The sequence below is a fragment of the Triticum aestivum genome, chromosome 3B (assembly GCF_018294505.1).
Source record: "Triticum aestivum cultivar Chinese Spring chromosome 3B, IWGSC CS RefSeq v2.1, whole genome shotgun sequence".
In the NCBI taxonomy this organism is placed as follows: Eukaryota; Viridiplantae; Streptophyta; class Magnoliopsida; order Poales; family Poaceae; genus Triticum; species Triticum aestivum.
The window spans coordinates 67,015,656-67,032,712 of record NC_057801.1 but is presented as its reverse complement, the minus strand read 5'-3'; the positions used below and the strand labels follow the sequence as shown (position 1 = coordinate 67,032,712).

The following is a 17,057-nucleotide window of genomic DNA, read 5'->3' as shown; positions in this document are numbered from 1 at the left end:
ACGAGGCGCAATAGCTCGCTTGCAGCCCGAATTGTTGCCTGTAAACTAGCGCTTTGTCATTCCTCCCAATCCCAGCATGCAAAGATTAATACTTAAATTCAACCCAACAGCCAACCTATAGCTGTCCTATTATATGGTGTTGGCTGAATGAAGACTATAGATGACATGAACATGACTATAGAGCTGGCTGCTGCCTCTCTTATTAACCATGCTCTTACTCGAGCCATTGTCAAAAAGTCTTTGATGAGCTTTCACTTTATTTTTCCAAAATAACTAGGTTGCTTGGTATCACCAAGCTTGCTCATGACGATAAATTCAATCTTATGTTGGAAACACGCCTCACATCATCAAGCACTAATCTGCAACTTGTGTTTGTCTTAATGCATTTTTTTAAAAGGGGATTACACTGGCCTCTACATCACATGACACACACGTCCATATTATTAAACATGGATCAAGTTATAGCCACCTTCCCGCAAAAAAACAAGTTAAAGCCACCGAATTTCTAATGCATATATGAGCTCGTCAACAGTACCTGACGAACCACTGTTTTCCATCTTCACTTGGCCAATATACCACTAGTGTAAGATGTGAAATACTGTTTACGTGAGGTAATGTGAGAGGATGCATATGAATCCATGACCCAACTCATCACATCATCACGGACAACTATGACATGCTTATAATGTTCAAGGACTGAGTAGTCCTTGTATATTTTGGTCATGGTTGAACTGAACTGTTCTCAGTCTTTTACTCGATTTTCTTTATAAGTTTTTTTTTTCTACAAGCTCTCTTTTGTATTTTCTGTGCTCACTCTTTTTTATATCCTAGGTGACGTTGACAATAACATTGTTTTCATTTTTTGATTTTATTTCTTAATTGTACTAAATCAGCGACATTTACTTTGAGATAGAGGGAGCTAAAGCATCATAGCTCAATCTCGTAAGGGCGTCTCCAACGCAGACCCGCAAATAACTCCTGTAAATGTCCGTTTTTATGTTCGGACGTGGTTCCTGGACATGATGCGGAGAGGGTCACCCAATGCTATTCACAAAATATCCGGTTGGGAGGAGAAAAAATTGGTGAGGACCATGCATGTGGTGTGATATTGTGGTATGGTGACCGGTTGAAAAAAAAGAGAGGAGAGAAAGACCATGCATGTGCAGAGAGAGAAGAGAGGAGGACCATGCAGAGTGTTTTGAGTGGCCAAGTGGATGTCCGGACTCTAGTATAGATACCACGTTTGTCTTCATTTTGCTCAAAAAAACGGACATCCGGACCACTTCACAAACTGATGCAGAACCGGGTCCGATTATAAAAGTGAACAAAGTGTCTGGTTGGACATATACCGGAGTTTTGATGGTCTCCTTGGAGGTGCACTAACATTGTTATGTGGTGTATTGTTGTCCAAAATGAGTTCACCCCATCAGACATCATTGGAGACCGATACAGTAAAACATGGCTCGTGTTTGCAATCAGAGTTGCAGGACGACACACGCCAAGCGCGGCATGTCGTCGCGGTGGATTGTCGGCGTCGGCGTCCCCGGCCACCCGCCCCAAACTGCTCTCGTCGCCGCCCATCTCCCGGTGCCTCATCAATCCGATCGAGTACGAGTAGCTCGCAGTCTCGACTAGCTGGCTCATTGTTCCGGGCCAGCTGCTCTGCTCTTCTCTGCTCGTTCGTTCGGCGTCCGGTTCAAGGGAGAAGGATCAACTGCCATGTGATTGTGGGAGTTAAGCGGCGGCCGGACGCGGATTTGCAAATCGCAGCCTCCCTCCTTGATGTTGATCGTTCTCGCCGGCTGGTTTGCCCACCGCCCGGTGGTTCCATTGAGTGTTTGTTTGAAAATCAGTGGATGCATACGAGCTGTTCGACGAAATGCGCATGTGCGCTTCCTAGCCTCTCCTCTGTTTCTGGGTTAAAAAATCCGCTATCCTAATCAAAATCTTGCAACTTCGCAGGAGACAAGCCAAGTTGGCACTTGCTATGTAATGATTCTACACCTAACCGAGGTCTTGCCGGTGCAAGGTAGATGAGGACAAGTGGACAACCATACTAGTATATTATGGCTGAAATGTTATTGGATGATTAAGATAAACGGACTGAAAGACTTCAACTGCATCAGTGATTGTCCTTTTCTGGATAATTTCATGTTAAACGAATCTGATGCAAATATTACAATAAATTGATTAGGTAGCCATTCTGCATTTGACTTTGGAGGATTGGTTGGTAGGTTCTCTTCTTCCAGCTGCTGGGTTGACGAATTGACTGTGTAGGCAGAAGGAGTGGCTTAGCTTGTGACTCTGTGAGCAACCATCCAACAAGAGCTAGTTTGATCTCACCTAAGCAAGAGATTCCTCTTCTACCACCTCCCAGCAGGAGCAGGCTCGCCGCTGCTCGTCTACACCGAGGCATGGTGACCAATTCCTTTCTTGCCAGCCGGTTTTTCTTTCTCGCGAGCCTGAATTGCATATGCTACATTTTGGGCTCCTGGCTTGCGAAGAATCCTTTTGTTGTTTATCCCAGCAAGAGACCACCACTGGACCGCCGCCTTTGTCTCTACTCCTTCTCACATTTTGCCGTTAAATCGAAAGGTATGGCGTTATTCCTTTAAAATTGAGTATCATATCTTGGTTCCATGCTCTTTAGTTTTGCTTATGAATTGTTTGATGAAATATAGTCAAAATAAAAATTGTTTGATGAAATGCCCAAATAATCATCTCTGCACTTTTTACAATATATTTGCTCCTAGTTAAAGTCTATGGCATGTGGTTCCTGTAGCTGGTTGTCGTAAGAAGAAAGTGCTTCGAACTTGCATGTCTGGAATCTGACTAGAATCAAGAAAAGGGGCATCATTGTTCATATATTTTACTAGCAAGTGGATGTATGGAAAAAGATAATTACTGAAAGGGCCTTTACCTTGTAATTCTGCAACAACACTTGTCCATTTTTTATTTCGTCACTAGTGGGAATTTACAATGAGGAAGGTGGGAAGAAAAATGCGAACAAGGACGTGTTTGATGACAAGAAAGGTGTGCTTGATTGTGTGGCTGTGACAGGGACGGATAGGTCCTATGGCAAGTTTGACAAGAAACCAATCAGCTGGTCTTCTACCTTCCATGTAATGAGGTAACCATGAGGTGTGAGCAAGCATCCAACAGGCTAGTTTGTGTGGCCAAGCTAAATCTCACCTAGGCAGGAGATTTTCCTTCTGGAGCACAGGAGTATGGTCAAAGCCGCTCTTCTATACAGTGGTATGGCTGCTTCTTCTATCCCCCGTGCTTGAATTGCACATATGGCCTCTTATAGTTATATGATCCTGGCATTGGGTAACCATTCATCAGTTATTGATGCAGATGTCTCAGCATTCACTGATCATGGCTTCAACCACTAAATCCTAGACAGTGCTGCCGCCACGTCCTTGACTCCTTTCATTATCAAAGAGTAGAAAGGTACAGCCTTTAGTTTCGTGTCATTCTTTGTCACTGCAAGCTCATGTGTTGCTGCTCTAAGATCCTGACTTTTTCAAATTTGATATCTTATTTATTAGTGGTCTGGAAACATAAGTTTCACTTTGTAGATTACACAGGATTTGTGTGGAATGTGACCAGGGTATTTTATTCATAAAAAAAGTAAAGAGTATCCCACAGTTTTTCTTGTAGGAATTTAAGTCTCGAAGGTTCTTGAGCTTGTTGTAATGAAATAAAAATAAATTATTACTCACTTATGCAGACAAGAGCATTGTGTAGACAATTTGCACAGCACAAGGCCCACAAAACATCAAGGCAGGCGCACTTGCATCGAAGTCAGAGTCCATTGGTTTGGCCACTATGGGCACAATTTTGGATGCTCTCACTTCGAAATTTTTGACAAAGCTGGGTCAGCTTATCGAAGATGAGGTTGTGATGACACTAAGCGTGAAAAAGGATATCAAGAGGCTGAAGAAAAATCTGGAATACTTCAGCGCTGTTCGTGAGGACACAGAAGCTCTGGCCATGGAAGATAGACGGATAGAGGCATGGTGGAAGAGCATGACTGATGTTATGTTTGATGTTGATGTCATCATAGATCTTGTTATGGTTCATTCACAGAAGCTTCTGCTACCACCTAGATCGGTATGTTGCAACCAGTCTATGGTTTCTTGTTTTGGAAAGCTTTCATTTGATCATAAGGTGGCTAGAAGAACTAAGGACATAAATGAAAAGCTTGATGAGATTAAAACGAACACACAGATGTTCAGCTTGGATAGAACCATTCGTCAACAGTTCCAGGTAACAACCGTGGATAGAAATCAGACATCCCCTATAGATGAACTAGAGGTTGTTGGAAGAGAGATCAAACAATCTGTTGGTAACATAGTACAAATGATTGTCAGTGGCTGCCATGAGAATAGTAGAAGTGTTCTGGGGATTCAAGGAATGGGAGGCATTGGTAAGACAACGTTAGCCCAGAAGATATATAATGAGCAGATGATAAGAGAGAAATTCCAAGTTCGTATATGGTTGTGCGTTTCGCAGAGCTACACAGAGACCGGGTTGATAAAGCAGGCAATACGAATGGCTGGAGAAAAGTGTGATCAACTAGAGACCAAGACCGAGCTTCTTCCACTTTTAGTGGACACTATCAAAGGAAAGAGTGTTTTTCTTGTCCTGGATGATGTGTGGAAATCTGATGTCTGGATTGATCTTCTTCTATCGCCTTTCATGAGAGCCTTTAATTTCCATGTCCTTGTCACCACAAGAGACCTGGATGTTTTGTCAGAAATGCATGCAATATATACCCACCGAGTAAACAAAATGAATTACAATGATGGCTTAGAACTGCTTATGAAGAAGTCCTTTCAGTCGTCCGAGCAAATAAGTGAATTCAAGAATATGGGGTATGAAATTGTAAAGAAATGTGATGGCCTTCCTCTTGCCATAAAGGTCGTTGCAGGTGTCCTATCTACCAAAAAAACAGTTGCCGAATGGAAGAGCATCCGAGATAGCAAATGGTCCATTCATGGACTCCCCAAAGAACTTGGAGGCCCACTGTATTTAAGTTACAACAATTTGCCCCCTCAACTCAAGCAGTGCTTTCTCTGGTGTGCTTTGTTGCCTCCTAATTTTGGAATCCACCGTGATGCTGTAGCTTACTGGTGGGTTGCCGAAGGTTTTGTGAGGAAAGAGCATGAGTTCTCAGTACATGAAATTGCTGAAGAGTATTATCTTGAGCTAGTTCGGAGGAATCTTATTCAACCAATACCAAAGTATGTAGACAAGGCTGTGTCAACAATGCATGATCTATTGAGGTCACTTGGACAATATCTGACAAAGGATCACTCCCTATTCATGAATGCGGAAAATAATAATGCCATGTCGAATCTGCGCCGCATAGGCATCAGCCATGCTGTAGAAAAAATACCCGCTCTAGAAGAGCATAAGTGTTTGAGGAGTCTCCTACTTTTTAATAACAAGAACTTCAAGTTGATTCACAAGGAAATATTCAGAAAGCTCGAGCATATCCGTATTTTAGTTCTCAGCGGAACAAGCATCCAAAACATACCAGAGTCATTGGGGAACTTGGTGCTATTGAGATTGCTAGATCTGAGCTATACTGAGATTAACAAACTTCCAGAGTCCACAGGTAGCCTCATCAGCCTTGAATATCTCTCTTTGCTTGGTTGCCATCATCTGGATAGCCTGCCAGCTGGTCTCATGAGACTGTCCAACATAAGTTTTTTGCAATTAGAACAGACTGCAGTTGATCATGTTCCAAAAGGGATTGCAAAGTTTCAGCAGCTCTACAACCTAAGAGGAGTTTTCGAGAGTGGTACTGGATTCAGATTAGATGAATTGAGACGCCTCCCCAATATCCAACGTCTGTGGGTCGAGAAGCTAGAGTCAGCGGTACCAGGGACTGAACTTGTACTGAAGAACAGCCATAATCTTAGAGAACTGGGACTGCGCTGCACAGTGGCCAGTACACAAGAGAGAACTCGTTACCAGACTGATGAGGTTGTGAGAATTCAGCAAGTTTATGAGATGCTTATTCCATCACCAAGCCTTGTATATATTTTTCTGGAAGGGTTCCTGGGTATAAGGTTCCCAGAATGGCTACTCTCAGAACCGGAGCTCAATATGCCAGGTTTGTGTCATATGCACCTCAATGAGTGCGTATCATGTTCAGAGCTTCCACCAGCAGGTCAGATGCCAGAATTGCTAGTTCTTCAGATTAAAGGTGCAGATGAAGTTGTAACTATTGGCACAGAACTCCTGGGCAAAGGTGTGAGAAGTGCAGCAGCTTTTTTCCCAAAACTCGAACTGCTTCACATCATTGGCATGTGCAATTTGGAAAAATGGTCACTGAACAGAAATATGTGTGATGACATGGAGGACAACTCTCAACAGCTCTCTCTGATGCCTTGCCTTAAGCGTGTTCTGCTTCTTGATTGCCCCAAACTGAGAGCTCTGCCTCAAGACATGTCCATGATTGTTAATTTGAAGAGAATCCACATTGAAGGTGCTCACAAGCTTCAAGAAGTTGTCAATCTTCCTGCCGTTCTGTGGCTCAAGGTGAAGAACAACGCATGTTTGAGGAGGATTTCTAACCTCTGTAAGTTGCAGCACCTGTTTGTACAGGACTGCCCAATGCTGGATCAGGCAGAGAACCTGTGCTCGCTGAATAGGGTGTACATGATTGACTGCCCACATGTCCAAGAGTTCAGGAATTGTCTCGCGGAAGAAGAGCAAGGCATCCTAGTCCATGTTGCAGCAGATGGACGTAATATCTTCCCGGATGAATCTCTCTGTAATTAGAAAGGTGAGTGAAATAGCTAAGAAAAACTTGCTCTAGTTCTACTACTTTATTGTTCTAATTTTTTGGTTCCGAAACTGTGGACACTCACTTGAAATTATTTTTATTATTTTCCTTCTTACAGGCTTACAAGATCGGTTCGTATTAAAGACATGATGGTTAGTTGTAAATACTCAAAATCTTGTGAAGCCTGGAAGTGCAAGGAGCTCTTTGATCGGAGACAGGCAATGGGAGGTCTCTGTTTGTCGAATGCTGGAGTGCAGTGTTGTTGCCTTTTCTCTGTTTTACATGGCCGCTCAAAACATCAGATTGGTTACAGATATGGCCTTTTGCAGGGAGCTGCTGCTCGGGGATTCCTCAGAATCCTTCATCATATCTTCGAGCCTTGAAGTGCTATGGAGCTCTTCGATTGTAGGCGGACGATAGGAGGCCCCTGTTTGTTGAGTTCTGGAGTAAAATGTTGTTGCTTTTTCTCTGGAACATTTGTTCTTTTAGTGTGTTCTTGTGGAGTTCAGGTGAGTATTTCACCTGGGCTGCCTACAAAAACGACATCAGAAGCTCATTAGTTTTTGGATTGATTGAATAATGATAATGGTGTACCTATAGTTGATTTTCAAATGGCTTTTGTACTATCACTTTGAGGAACGTGACTATATGGTGTCAGGGAAAGTTAAACAGATGTCTGCTTAGCTTAACTGCTTAAGCATGGAGCTGCGCCTTTGTTATGCTTGTCAATATGTGCATGAAATTAGGCAGGCACTCATCTGGAATATGTTTGGAGTTGTGGTTCTTATCTTGGGAGTGAAAAATTAAGGCGATCTAAACTACTAGTAATAACAGTATTTTTGGCTTTGTAGCTATTTAGACCTCTTTGATTCAAAAGATCGTATAGGAATTCTAAGAAGAAGAAAATAAATTGCTTTGGTTGTTTGATCTGTTGGAATGAACCTTGGAAAAAAAGAGTCTCCGGATTTATTGGCTCTACATTTCAAAAGTACTATTTTCAAGAGATTCAAAGTTTTCCTATGACACAATCATAAAAATCAAACAACTAACATTAAAAAAATCCAAAAAAGGTCCAGTCCTTCAAATATTTCTATAAAAATCCTTTGTATAAAAAATACCTATTTGTACTGTTGGAACAACGAAACCCTCATTAAAAAACGTTCATGAAGAGAATCTCTAACTGATCCCTTAAAAACCTAGCCGACCTCTCAAACCGTTAGAGTAAATATTATAAGAGTCGGCCGCAAAAAGCAGCCCGACTCTCTCAATTATACTCAAGGCGGCTTCCCAAGTAAAAAAAAATTGTCGGGCCTCCCCTCCCACTCGAACGACCACCACTTCTCGTTGCCGCCCATTCACGCCACCGTTGCCCCTGATTCCTTCTAGAATGTAACCTGAAGACCCTTCCGCCAACCTGCCGGCCACCACCGCAGCGCAACGCCGCCGCCCGCATGAAGGAAGAGGTTGGGGAGCAAAAACTTGCTTCGGGCCGCCACATCGTCAACCAAGATCAGAAGCAAGGGAGATGGCAAGGCCATGGCGGTCCCGGCGACAACAGGACGCACTCACCTTGATCCGGTCGGTGGCCAGTGGGCAATGAAGCCGACGGCGATCATGAAGGTGCTCGCCGGGGCGGAGGCAAAGAAGAAGGCAATTTTGGCACCTCGTCCTCGTCCGGCTGCTCGTACCCCGTCTCTGGCCAACCCTACCCCTCCCCCCCCCCCCCTATACGGCGCGTTCGGCCGCTACAACCGTCTTTGAGGTTTGTGGTCGCCAGCTGGTCAATGAAATGTCGAAGAGGTAAAATATTTGTGCCTTTTCTTTTCAACCGATGCATTGGTGATTGCTTGCGCCCGTAGGATGATGAGTTTGTTGTTGTAGTAATGTGGAGGAACTGAATACGGCTAGATGATGACCCTTTGAGATATGTTTTGGATTGCAGAAAGTTCCTTTCTTTTCTCCACCCATTACGATGTGATTACAACACGATGAAGTGGGGGATGTGTCTAAAGTACGTCATGACCGGTGACGACATGCGTCTGAGGGTCAGTTGTCCAACCGCTGACCCTTACTATCGCGTAGGGTTATATCGGTTACTAAGGTTTCTCCAGACAAGAGAATTGGTCATTTAATGAGTACACCTCAAATATCCCCCAAGAAATTGCTTTCCACTACCGTATTAATCTCTTCTATCATAGGTTTTCACAATAGCGTTCCATGCACCTTACCTCTTACCTCCTCCTTGATCGATCTACGGGATCCCGGGTACTTGCGGGGCCTTAGAATGAGAAGAAGACAAACGACAACTCTGTTGTGAAGCACACACACAAATAACATCGATTAAGCAAAGTCATCCAATGAGCCCGTGCACAGATACATAGGGTTGCAAGCCATTGCTTCAACCCATTGCCTTAGAGAATTATTCACACATCACGATCAGATCACAAAAGAAGACATTGAAGATGACATAAAGATGAATGATATATAGATTGATGAATAGTCGTACATGATGCCCATTGCAATGCACCAATTGCAAGTATGGCTAACTTGGGAGAGAATGGATACGATGGTGATAGAGGTGATGGCTATGAAGATGAAATGAGAAATGATGACAGCTATTGATGCAGAGCATCCTACAGACATCACCATGTCAAGAGCCCCTTTGCCAAAAGACACACGCAACATTCATTTCAAACATATGAAGGTGAATCTTCTTCTTTACACGTGTCTACGTGTACCCTTCGAGGATGGTATACTACTTGACACTCCTCTCGTGTATATGTGTAGGTTTAAGCAAAGCTTCACACATGAAAAGGAGGAGTTCATGCTGAAGAGAATGACTACACCATCCAAGAGGGAAGCTTTGAGGCGGAGAAGGAATCGCCAAGAAGAAGGTCAGGTCCCACGAGCACCGACGGGTGTCCACGAAAATGCAAAGCCTCTGGATACCCCAAGCGCAAGGGCTCTTGGACCCCGTGCACACGAGATCCTGTGCCCGTCGTACAAGCCCGTGCGCACGGGCTAAGTCGCCCGCTCTTTGGATACCCCATGCGCACGGGCTCCACTTACCCCTGTGCGCATGGGGCTGCCTGCGTGTAGCTGTTGGGCTTTGCCAATGTATTTCCATTTCACCCCTTGTCGTGGAAATATCACGTCAGATGTCCTAATGGAAGGACTTAGTCATGGAGCCATCGCAACGAGATTAGCTTGAAGGGGTTAAACCGGACAAGGGACACGAGAGTTTTATACTAGTTCGGCCCCTTACGATGAAGGTAAAGCCTACATCTAGTTGTGATGGAATTGATTGGGTTTCGATGACCAAGGAGCGAATACGCTTTGCCTGAGTCTCGAGTTGTTGTTTCTTGTCCCTGAACCGCCGTCGGGTCGTCCCTTTATATACACAGGTTGACGCCCGGCCGGTTTACAGAGTCCCGAGGCCGGCTCATACAAGTGTCCGGCTCGGTCTCTCCCTTTCCTAACTTACAATACAAGTTATACAATTATGGCGGTTTACCACTATGGGCCCTAATCCGCCTCTGGGCTCTGGGCCTCTAAGCCTTATCCGTAAAGCGCCATCTTCTTTGTCTTCATGGGCTTCAGTATAGTTGAGCGTGAATCGGCCCCTCCTGGGCGGTTTACACTCAGTAGTTATATCCTCAACATTAGGCCCCAGATATATTTGAACCTGTTCATGTCAATCTTCAATACTTAGAAAATTCTTTGAATATCTTCTAATGATTCTCGTAAACCGCCATGTTGTTTTCTCCCTGTAAACTTTGGTGAACCGCCATGACGTCATCTTTTGAGCGCTTCAGTGAATCGTCCTGACGTCATCTCTGTATAAAAATATAATAAAGATTCTCTTCATTTAATTAATCCCGAAGATCGAGGCGACAGCTGCGCCCCCTTTTGCCGCTTCAGGCCCCTCGATTCTCGCGCCTACCGCTTATCCCCTTCCCTTTATAAATAAGGTTGGGGTCCTTCCATTTTTTTCCTTTGCCTCTTCGCATCGTCTTCCTCCTCGCGACCCGAAGAACTCAAGCATCGCCACCGCCATCGACCTCGAAGCTCTGCCTCATCTCAGGCCGCTGCATCAACCTTAACGTTCCAGAGATCCACAACTCTCCTCCGCTGCTCCTGAGAATCTGGTAAGCTTTCTTCCTGTAACCCTAGATCTTCATTAGGGCTTCATATTCTTCCTTGTTCATCGACGTTCATCAACGCTTATCCGCTTTTCCCTTGGCATCTTACTAAATCTTAGCTAGGCCTGACAGTTTCCTTTTGCGGTAGATCCATAGCTTTAATCTGTCGTACTACAACATCTTGATGTTCCTGGATAAATCCCATCTAGACCTTCTCTGTTCTGCTTAGCGCCATTGTAGGGCTCAAAAAAATTTCTTTACTGAACCACGGTAGATCCAAAATTATATCACCATTTTGTGAAACTTGTTTCTACAACACTTAGTAGATTTCAAATCTGCTTCTTCCATTAAAGGCGGTTTAACTTTTAGTAGCTGATAATCCGCCAGATACCATTAGCCCTCACTTAAACCGCCATCTTGACTTGAGAAGCAGTATCCGGTTTAACTTACATATATGTCCTGATTAAATACCCCAGTTTAACATCGGTTAGTGCACATCAACCTTGAATCGTAAACCGGACTTTACACTTCTTTTACAGTTTGTCTTCCAAAATGACCAAGCAATTCGCCGCTTGCAACTGGGTTCCTTCCCGTATCACAGAAACGCAACTCAATGGGTATGTTCTGACTGGCACTTTAGCCAAGAAAAGTGTCCTTCATTGGCGAGTCCCTGGTCCTGAATGCCCTCCTGAACCTCAAGATGGAGAAGTGATTGTGTTCATGCAGCATCTAGACCGGGGTTTTAGCCCTCCCGGATCAAAGTTTTTCCGGGATGTTCTTGCTAGCTTCCAACTCCATCCTCAAGATATTGGACCAAACTCTGTGTCCAACATATGCAATTTCCAAGTGTTCTGTGAAGTTTACCTTCAAGAAGAACCAACTGTTGAGCTCTTCCGAGATTTTTTCCATTTAAACCGCTGAACTGAATTCTCTGACGGCCCCAATACTGAACTTGGTGGTGTATCGATTCAGAAGAGAAAAGAAGTTGATTTCCCTCATGCCAAACATTACAGCCACCCCAAAGACTGGAACCAAACATGGTTTTATTGTCAGAACACTTCTCCAGCTGAAGAAAACCCTTTGGCGGGTTACCGTGCTCACCAGCTCAGCAATGGCCATCCACTGCCTCAACGGCTCACGACCAAGGAACGAAAGGCTTACGCACCTCAACTTGCTAAGCTCCGGGCCTTCCTAGCAAATGGTTTAACCGGCGTCGACCTTGTTCGCTGCTGGGTTTCATGGGGCATCCTGCCTTTAAGACGCCGCTCCGGGTTAATGCATGAGTATATCGACAACATCAAAGATCCTCAATGGTATCATGAAATAGAAATGACTAATGATGAAGTCACCGAATCGGTCAAGAAGATGTTGGATGAACCGATTGCTGAATACAGCAAAACTGGGTTGCGTCCTTTTTATGCCTCCCACAAACCGCCAGCGGTAAAAAACTTTAACCTTGTGCTTTTTGATCCCTCTCCATTTTAACACTGTTATAATAACCCTTTGTTTTAATTTTACAGGCCAACAACTCCTTCTGGAAGAGGAAAGCTTCAGACAAACCGGCAAGGGCTCCTCGTGCAAAAAGCAAAGTCACAAAAAGAGCAGCTAAAAAGAAAACCGCGGAATCCTCTGATCCGCCTGAAGATGTCAAGGAATTGGAACAAGAGGTAGAACTTGACTCCCTTGGCTTATTTTTCCTACACCTTATTGACAATAACTATTACCAGGATGAAGCGGAAGCCAGTCGTGCGGACCATGTAGAGGTAATCCCCCTTTCCTCCGATTCAGATCATGTGCCGGTTCAAAAAATTCGCCGTGCAGTTCGGAAAGTAAAATACTCTCACCCTCTTGCTCATTTGGATCCACAATTTTCTTTAAAGACACAGCAACATGAAGGTCGTCGCACAACCCGGCACAGTGGCCAGCAAGTCACTTCCTTCGGTTTACCAGATACTCCAAACTGGAAACGTCGTCCAGAGGTCTCTTGCTCTTTTAATAAACCTTATCCCTTGGCGGGTTGCTTCCGATACCCACTTAATCCGTCTGATTCGAATTATCAGGTGTCCTCTAATTCTTCATCCAGCGGCTCGTCAACCACTCAACTACCTCCCCTCAAGACCGTTCCTAGGTAAGTATCACTAGTAGAAAAACACCTAATACTCCCGGTTCATAAGGGCCTTTAGTCCCGGTTCATGAACCGGGACTAATGGGCCGTTACTAATACCTCCACCCATTAGTCTCGGTTCAAACCAGAACCGGGACCAATGTGCCTCCACGTGGCCCTGTGCGCCGAGCCCAGTGAGGCGGCCTTTGGTCCCGGTTGGTGGCTCCAATCGGGACCAAAAGGCATCCACGCGTCAGCATTCCAGTGGCTGGGGTTTTTGGTTTTTTTTTGAAAGGAGGGGAGGTTGGGGGTTTTGGGGGGTTAATTTAGGTGTTTCATATATTGTGTTAGCTAGCTAATTAATAGAGAGAAGTGTCCTCTCTTATGTCCGTGCTTGGTCGACGCTACGTACTATATATACATAAGTGATCGAGAGAACCATTCAGTACAGAAGTTCGTCATGCATACCGAGAGAAGTGATCGATCGACCTCTCCTTCTCCGAGAGATTGGTCGAACAACAAGTTTTCGTATCATGTATCCGACGCTACTGGCTACATACATGTACAATATGTATAAGATCTCTTAATTACAAACCCCTAGCATTTGAAATCAATTTCCACATGGTATTCTCCGGCTTTACTGATGACGTGGTCAAGAAAGAATCCCGCCAATTCCTCTTGAATTGCTTTCATGCGATCTGGTTCTAGGAGTTCATCCCGCATCTGCCACGTCTAATTTGAAGAAGGGGGTTAATTAATACATATATATGAATGAAACTCAACAGAAATGATGGTGTAATAAAATGAAATTGTGAATATTATTGCTTACGCACTTCATATTGTCTTCTAGAGTAGCCCCGCTTGTTTTTCAAAGTCGCGGTGTGGATGAACTCGCACACGTAGTATCCACAGAAATCATTCCCTTCCTCCTGCCACAAGCACTTTACGAGAAATAGAGGTCAATCAAACTGATAATGAAGCATTATAAATGGCATTGATGAAAGTATAGCTATAGAATCAACGGGAGATGCGCGCAACTAGCTAGCCAGTAGTACTTACTTTCGGGTATTTATATGTCAGCTCCTTCGGCAGTCCCGGAGCTTCTGCGGTGAACTGTTTCCAAACCCTGCAAGACAAAGAAAATAATTATTATTACTTGAGATATCAGGAAATGAACAAAAAGTTGCCGATATGGTGCGATAATGATCGATTGAACTTACTTGCTGAGCATTTCAGTGATGTCCGCATAGGATTTGGGATCTTTCCGTCTCGAGTCTAAGACGGTTACTAGTCCACGCTCAAGCTTAATCTCCAGAAGAATATAGTGGTACCTGCGCACGCATGCATAACTCATCAATTACATTACTATAAGCTCGCTTGAGTAATAAGGGAAACCGAATATGCACACGACAGTAACACTCACGGGCCGTTGTAAGGAAAGAGTATGGTATCTTTGTTTTGATTTTTGATCAATGATTGTAGCAAGTTGTCCTCGGCCTCTTTGACGTTCTTTTCAACCAGAAATACATCTATGATATTTGTGTTAATGAACCCAATATCATAAATTTCTTGTTTTTTGCACTCGACGATCTTCAATCTGCATAATATATTGAGGATAATTAATTATAAATACATGCAATGAAAGAGCCGAGCTATATATAGAGACTTAATGACAGAAATAGTACTTACAGGCAGTAGCAAAAGACCATTAATTTATCGAGGGCCTTTTGATTGAAGAACTCGAAGAACTCCTCAAATGGAACAGTCAACAGATCATTTGCAACGAGATCGTGCTCCTCTTTAATATGCAGATACAAAGCATTCTTACCCTCAGACTCTCTGCAGGTTTCCATGTACCAATTATGGAATCTTCGCATCATTGTTGTCAGAGATTTTTCATCTTTGACGAGAGGCTTCCCGTACTCGTATCTGAATCCGTCCACCTCCAAGAAATCAGGAAGTGCATCGTCAGGCAGGTAATCGTCAAGATTGCCATAACCGGCCACCGTCCCCGGAGCATTAGACACATTGAGCGGGGGGCACGATTGCTGTGCTTGTTCGCCGAGCTGGGCAATTTTTTCCCCTTTGCTCGTTCTTTTGACCTTTTAGCACTGACAGTAGTTCCCGACCGCTGGGCTTGGAGATATGTCTGTTCAGTAATGCGCTCATAGTTGGTTCTCGGCGGAGACTTTGGTGGTTTCCTCAGGGCATCGATAGTGCGCTTTGCTTTCACCGGATCTACCTTCTCCTCCGGAGGTGGATGTCTCTTTGCTTTCACCCCTTCAAAGAACTCCTTCACGTGGGTCCGCACAATCGTATCGTTTTCCTCCTCGGACCTCTCGTACGGTAACTTCTCTAGAGGCTTGAGAGATGATGGACCGTATTTGTATTGCCTCCCGCCTCTGGTTGTGCTGCTAGACGCCGGAGCAGACGGAGCGGCTGCGGCGTCTGTCTTCTTTCGTGCTTGCTTACGAGGCGGAGGAGAAGGAGTACGACGCGCCGGAGCAGCCGGGGCGGCGGCGGGTCTCTTCCGCCCTTGCTGGCGAGGCGGAGAAGGAGGATGCTGCTGGCTGCTCGGGAGCGCCGGCGCAGGCGGAGAAGGAGGCGGAGTGCCGCCATGCGCCGGAGAAGGAGGCGGAGTGCCGCCACGCGTGCCCTGATCGTCACTCGCCGGAGGAGGAGGCGGTGGAGGAGGCGGAGTGCCCTGACTCGCCGGAGCAGGAGGAGGAGGCGGAGGCGTCCAGTTCAGAAGGTTGATGAGCTCCTTCTTCCATAGGCATGGAGTCTTCAGAGCAGAACCCAGCCTAGTCTCCCCTTCACCGGTAGGGTGGTCAAGCACGAGGTCCTCAAATCCCTCCGTTATTTCATCCACCATCACCTTAGCATATCCTTTTGGAATCGGCTGGCAGTGATAAGTTGTGCCGGGTCCACTAGGATAAACTTGGCCAACAGCCGCCTTGACCTTCAAAGTCATCCATCGCGCCATCATGTGGCAATTTTGAGACTCCGTGATACCATCCACGGGATAGCTGGCAGGAGCCGTCAAGACATGCTCCGGCTGAAGCAGCTCGGTGGAAGCCACGCTGCTTCTCCGCTGAGATGGCGGGGTAGCTTCGGGGGAAGCTTCGGCAGGTCGTTTGCTGCGATCTGCTGCTTCTCGTTCCTCTTCTCGATCCTCTAGCCCCATTACCCTTTCGTGCAGCGCCTGCAGTTGGTCCTGCTCCAGTTTCTTCCTCCTCTCGTGGGTTTTGTAACCCCCTGCGTCCGGAAAACCAACCTTCCACGGAATGGAGCCTGGCGTGCCTCGTGTCCGTCCAGGGTGCTCAGGATTCCCAAGGGCCATTGTGAGCTCGTCCTTCTCCCTGTTTGGAAGGAACGTCCCTCGCTGCGCTGCATCGATATAGTGTCGAAGGTTCTTGACTGGTATTTCCAGTTGCTCGTCCGTCCACTGGCAAAACCCTGTTACAGGGTCCAAGGTTCCGCCAGACCCGAAGAACCAAGTCCGGCAACGGTCTGGCCATCTCATTGTCTCTGGTTCGATCCCTTTTTCAAGCAGATCATTCTCAGCCTTGGACCACTTAGGCCGGGCTTGCAGGTAGCCACCTGACCCCGTGCGATGGTGAAGCGTCTTCTTCGCAGCATTTTTCTTGTTTGTCTCCGACATCTTCTTACTCTTTTCCGATGTCTTGTGGGCCACAAATGCGGGCCAGTGATCTTTGATCTTCTCATATTTGCCGATGAATTCTGGTGTCTTTTTATTTTTGACAAACTGGTTCAGCTCTTTCCTCCACCTCCTCATTAGGGTTGCCATCTTCTTAAGAGCACAAGACTTGATTAATTCCTCTTTAACTGGCTTCTCCGGATCCTCCTCTGGCGGTAGGGTGAAATTTGCCTTCAGCTGAGTCCAAAGATCTTCTTTCTGCATATCATTGACATAAGACACCTCAGGGTCTTCCTCCTTAGGCTTATACCATTGCTGGATGCTGATCGGGATCTTGTCCCTAACAAG

General features: G+C 45.4%; 1 protein-coding gene across 1 annotated transcript; it reads left to right on the top strand.

The window, feature by feature from the left end:
- Positions 1–1,448: 1,448 nt before the first annotated feature.
- On the top strand, positions 1,449–7,452 carry LOC123068617 (putative disease resistance protein RGA3). The gene is made up of 5 exons (XM_044491232.1): positions 1,449–1,887; positions 1,963–3,255; positions 3,358–3,453; positions 3,734–6,802; positions 6,921–7,452. Exon 4 carries the CDS (start codon positions 3,832–3,834, stop codon positions 6,796–6,798), a length of 2,967 nt encoding a protein of 988 aa, XP_044347167.1. The 5' UTR covers positions 1,449–1,887; positions 1,963–3,255; positions 3,358–3,453; positions 3,734–3,831; the 3' UTR covers positions 6,799–6,802; positions 6,921–7,452.
- The last annotated feature ends 9,605 nt before the right edge of the window (positions 7,453–17,057 follow it).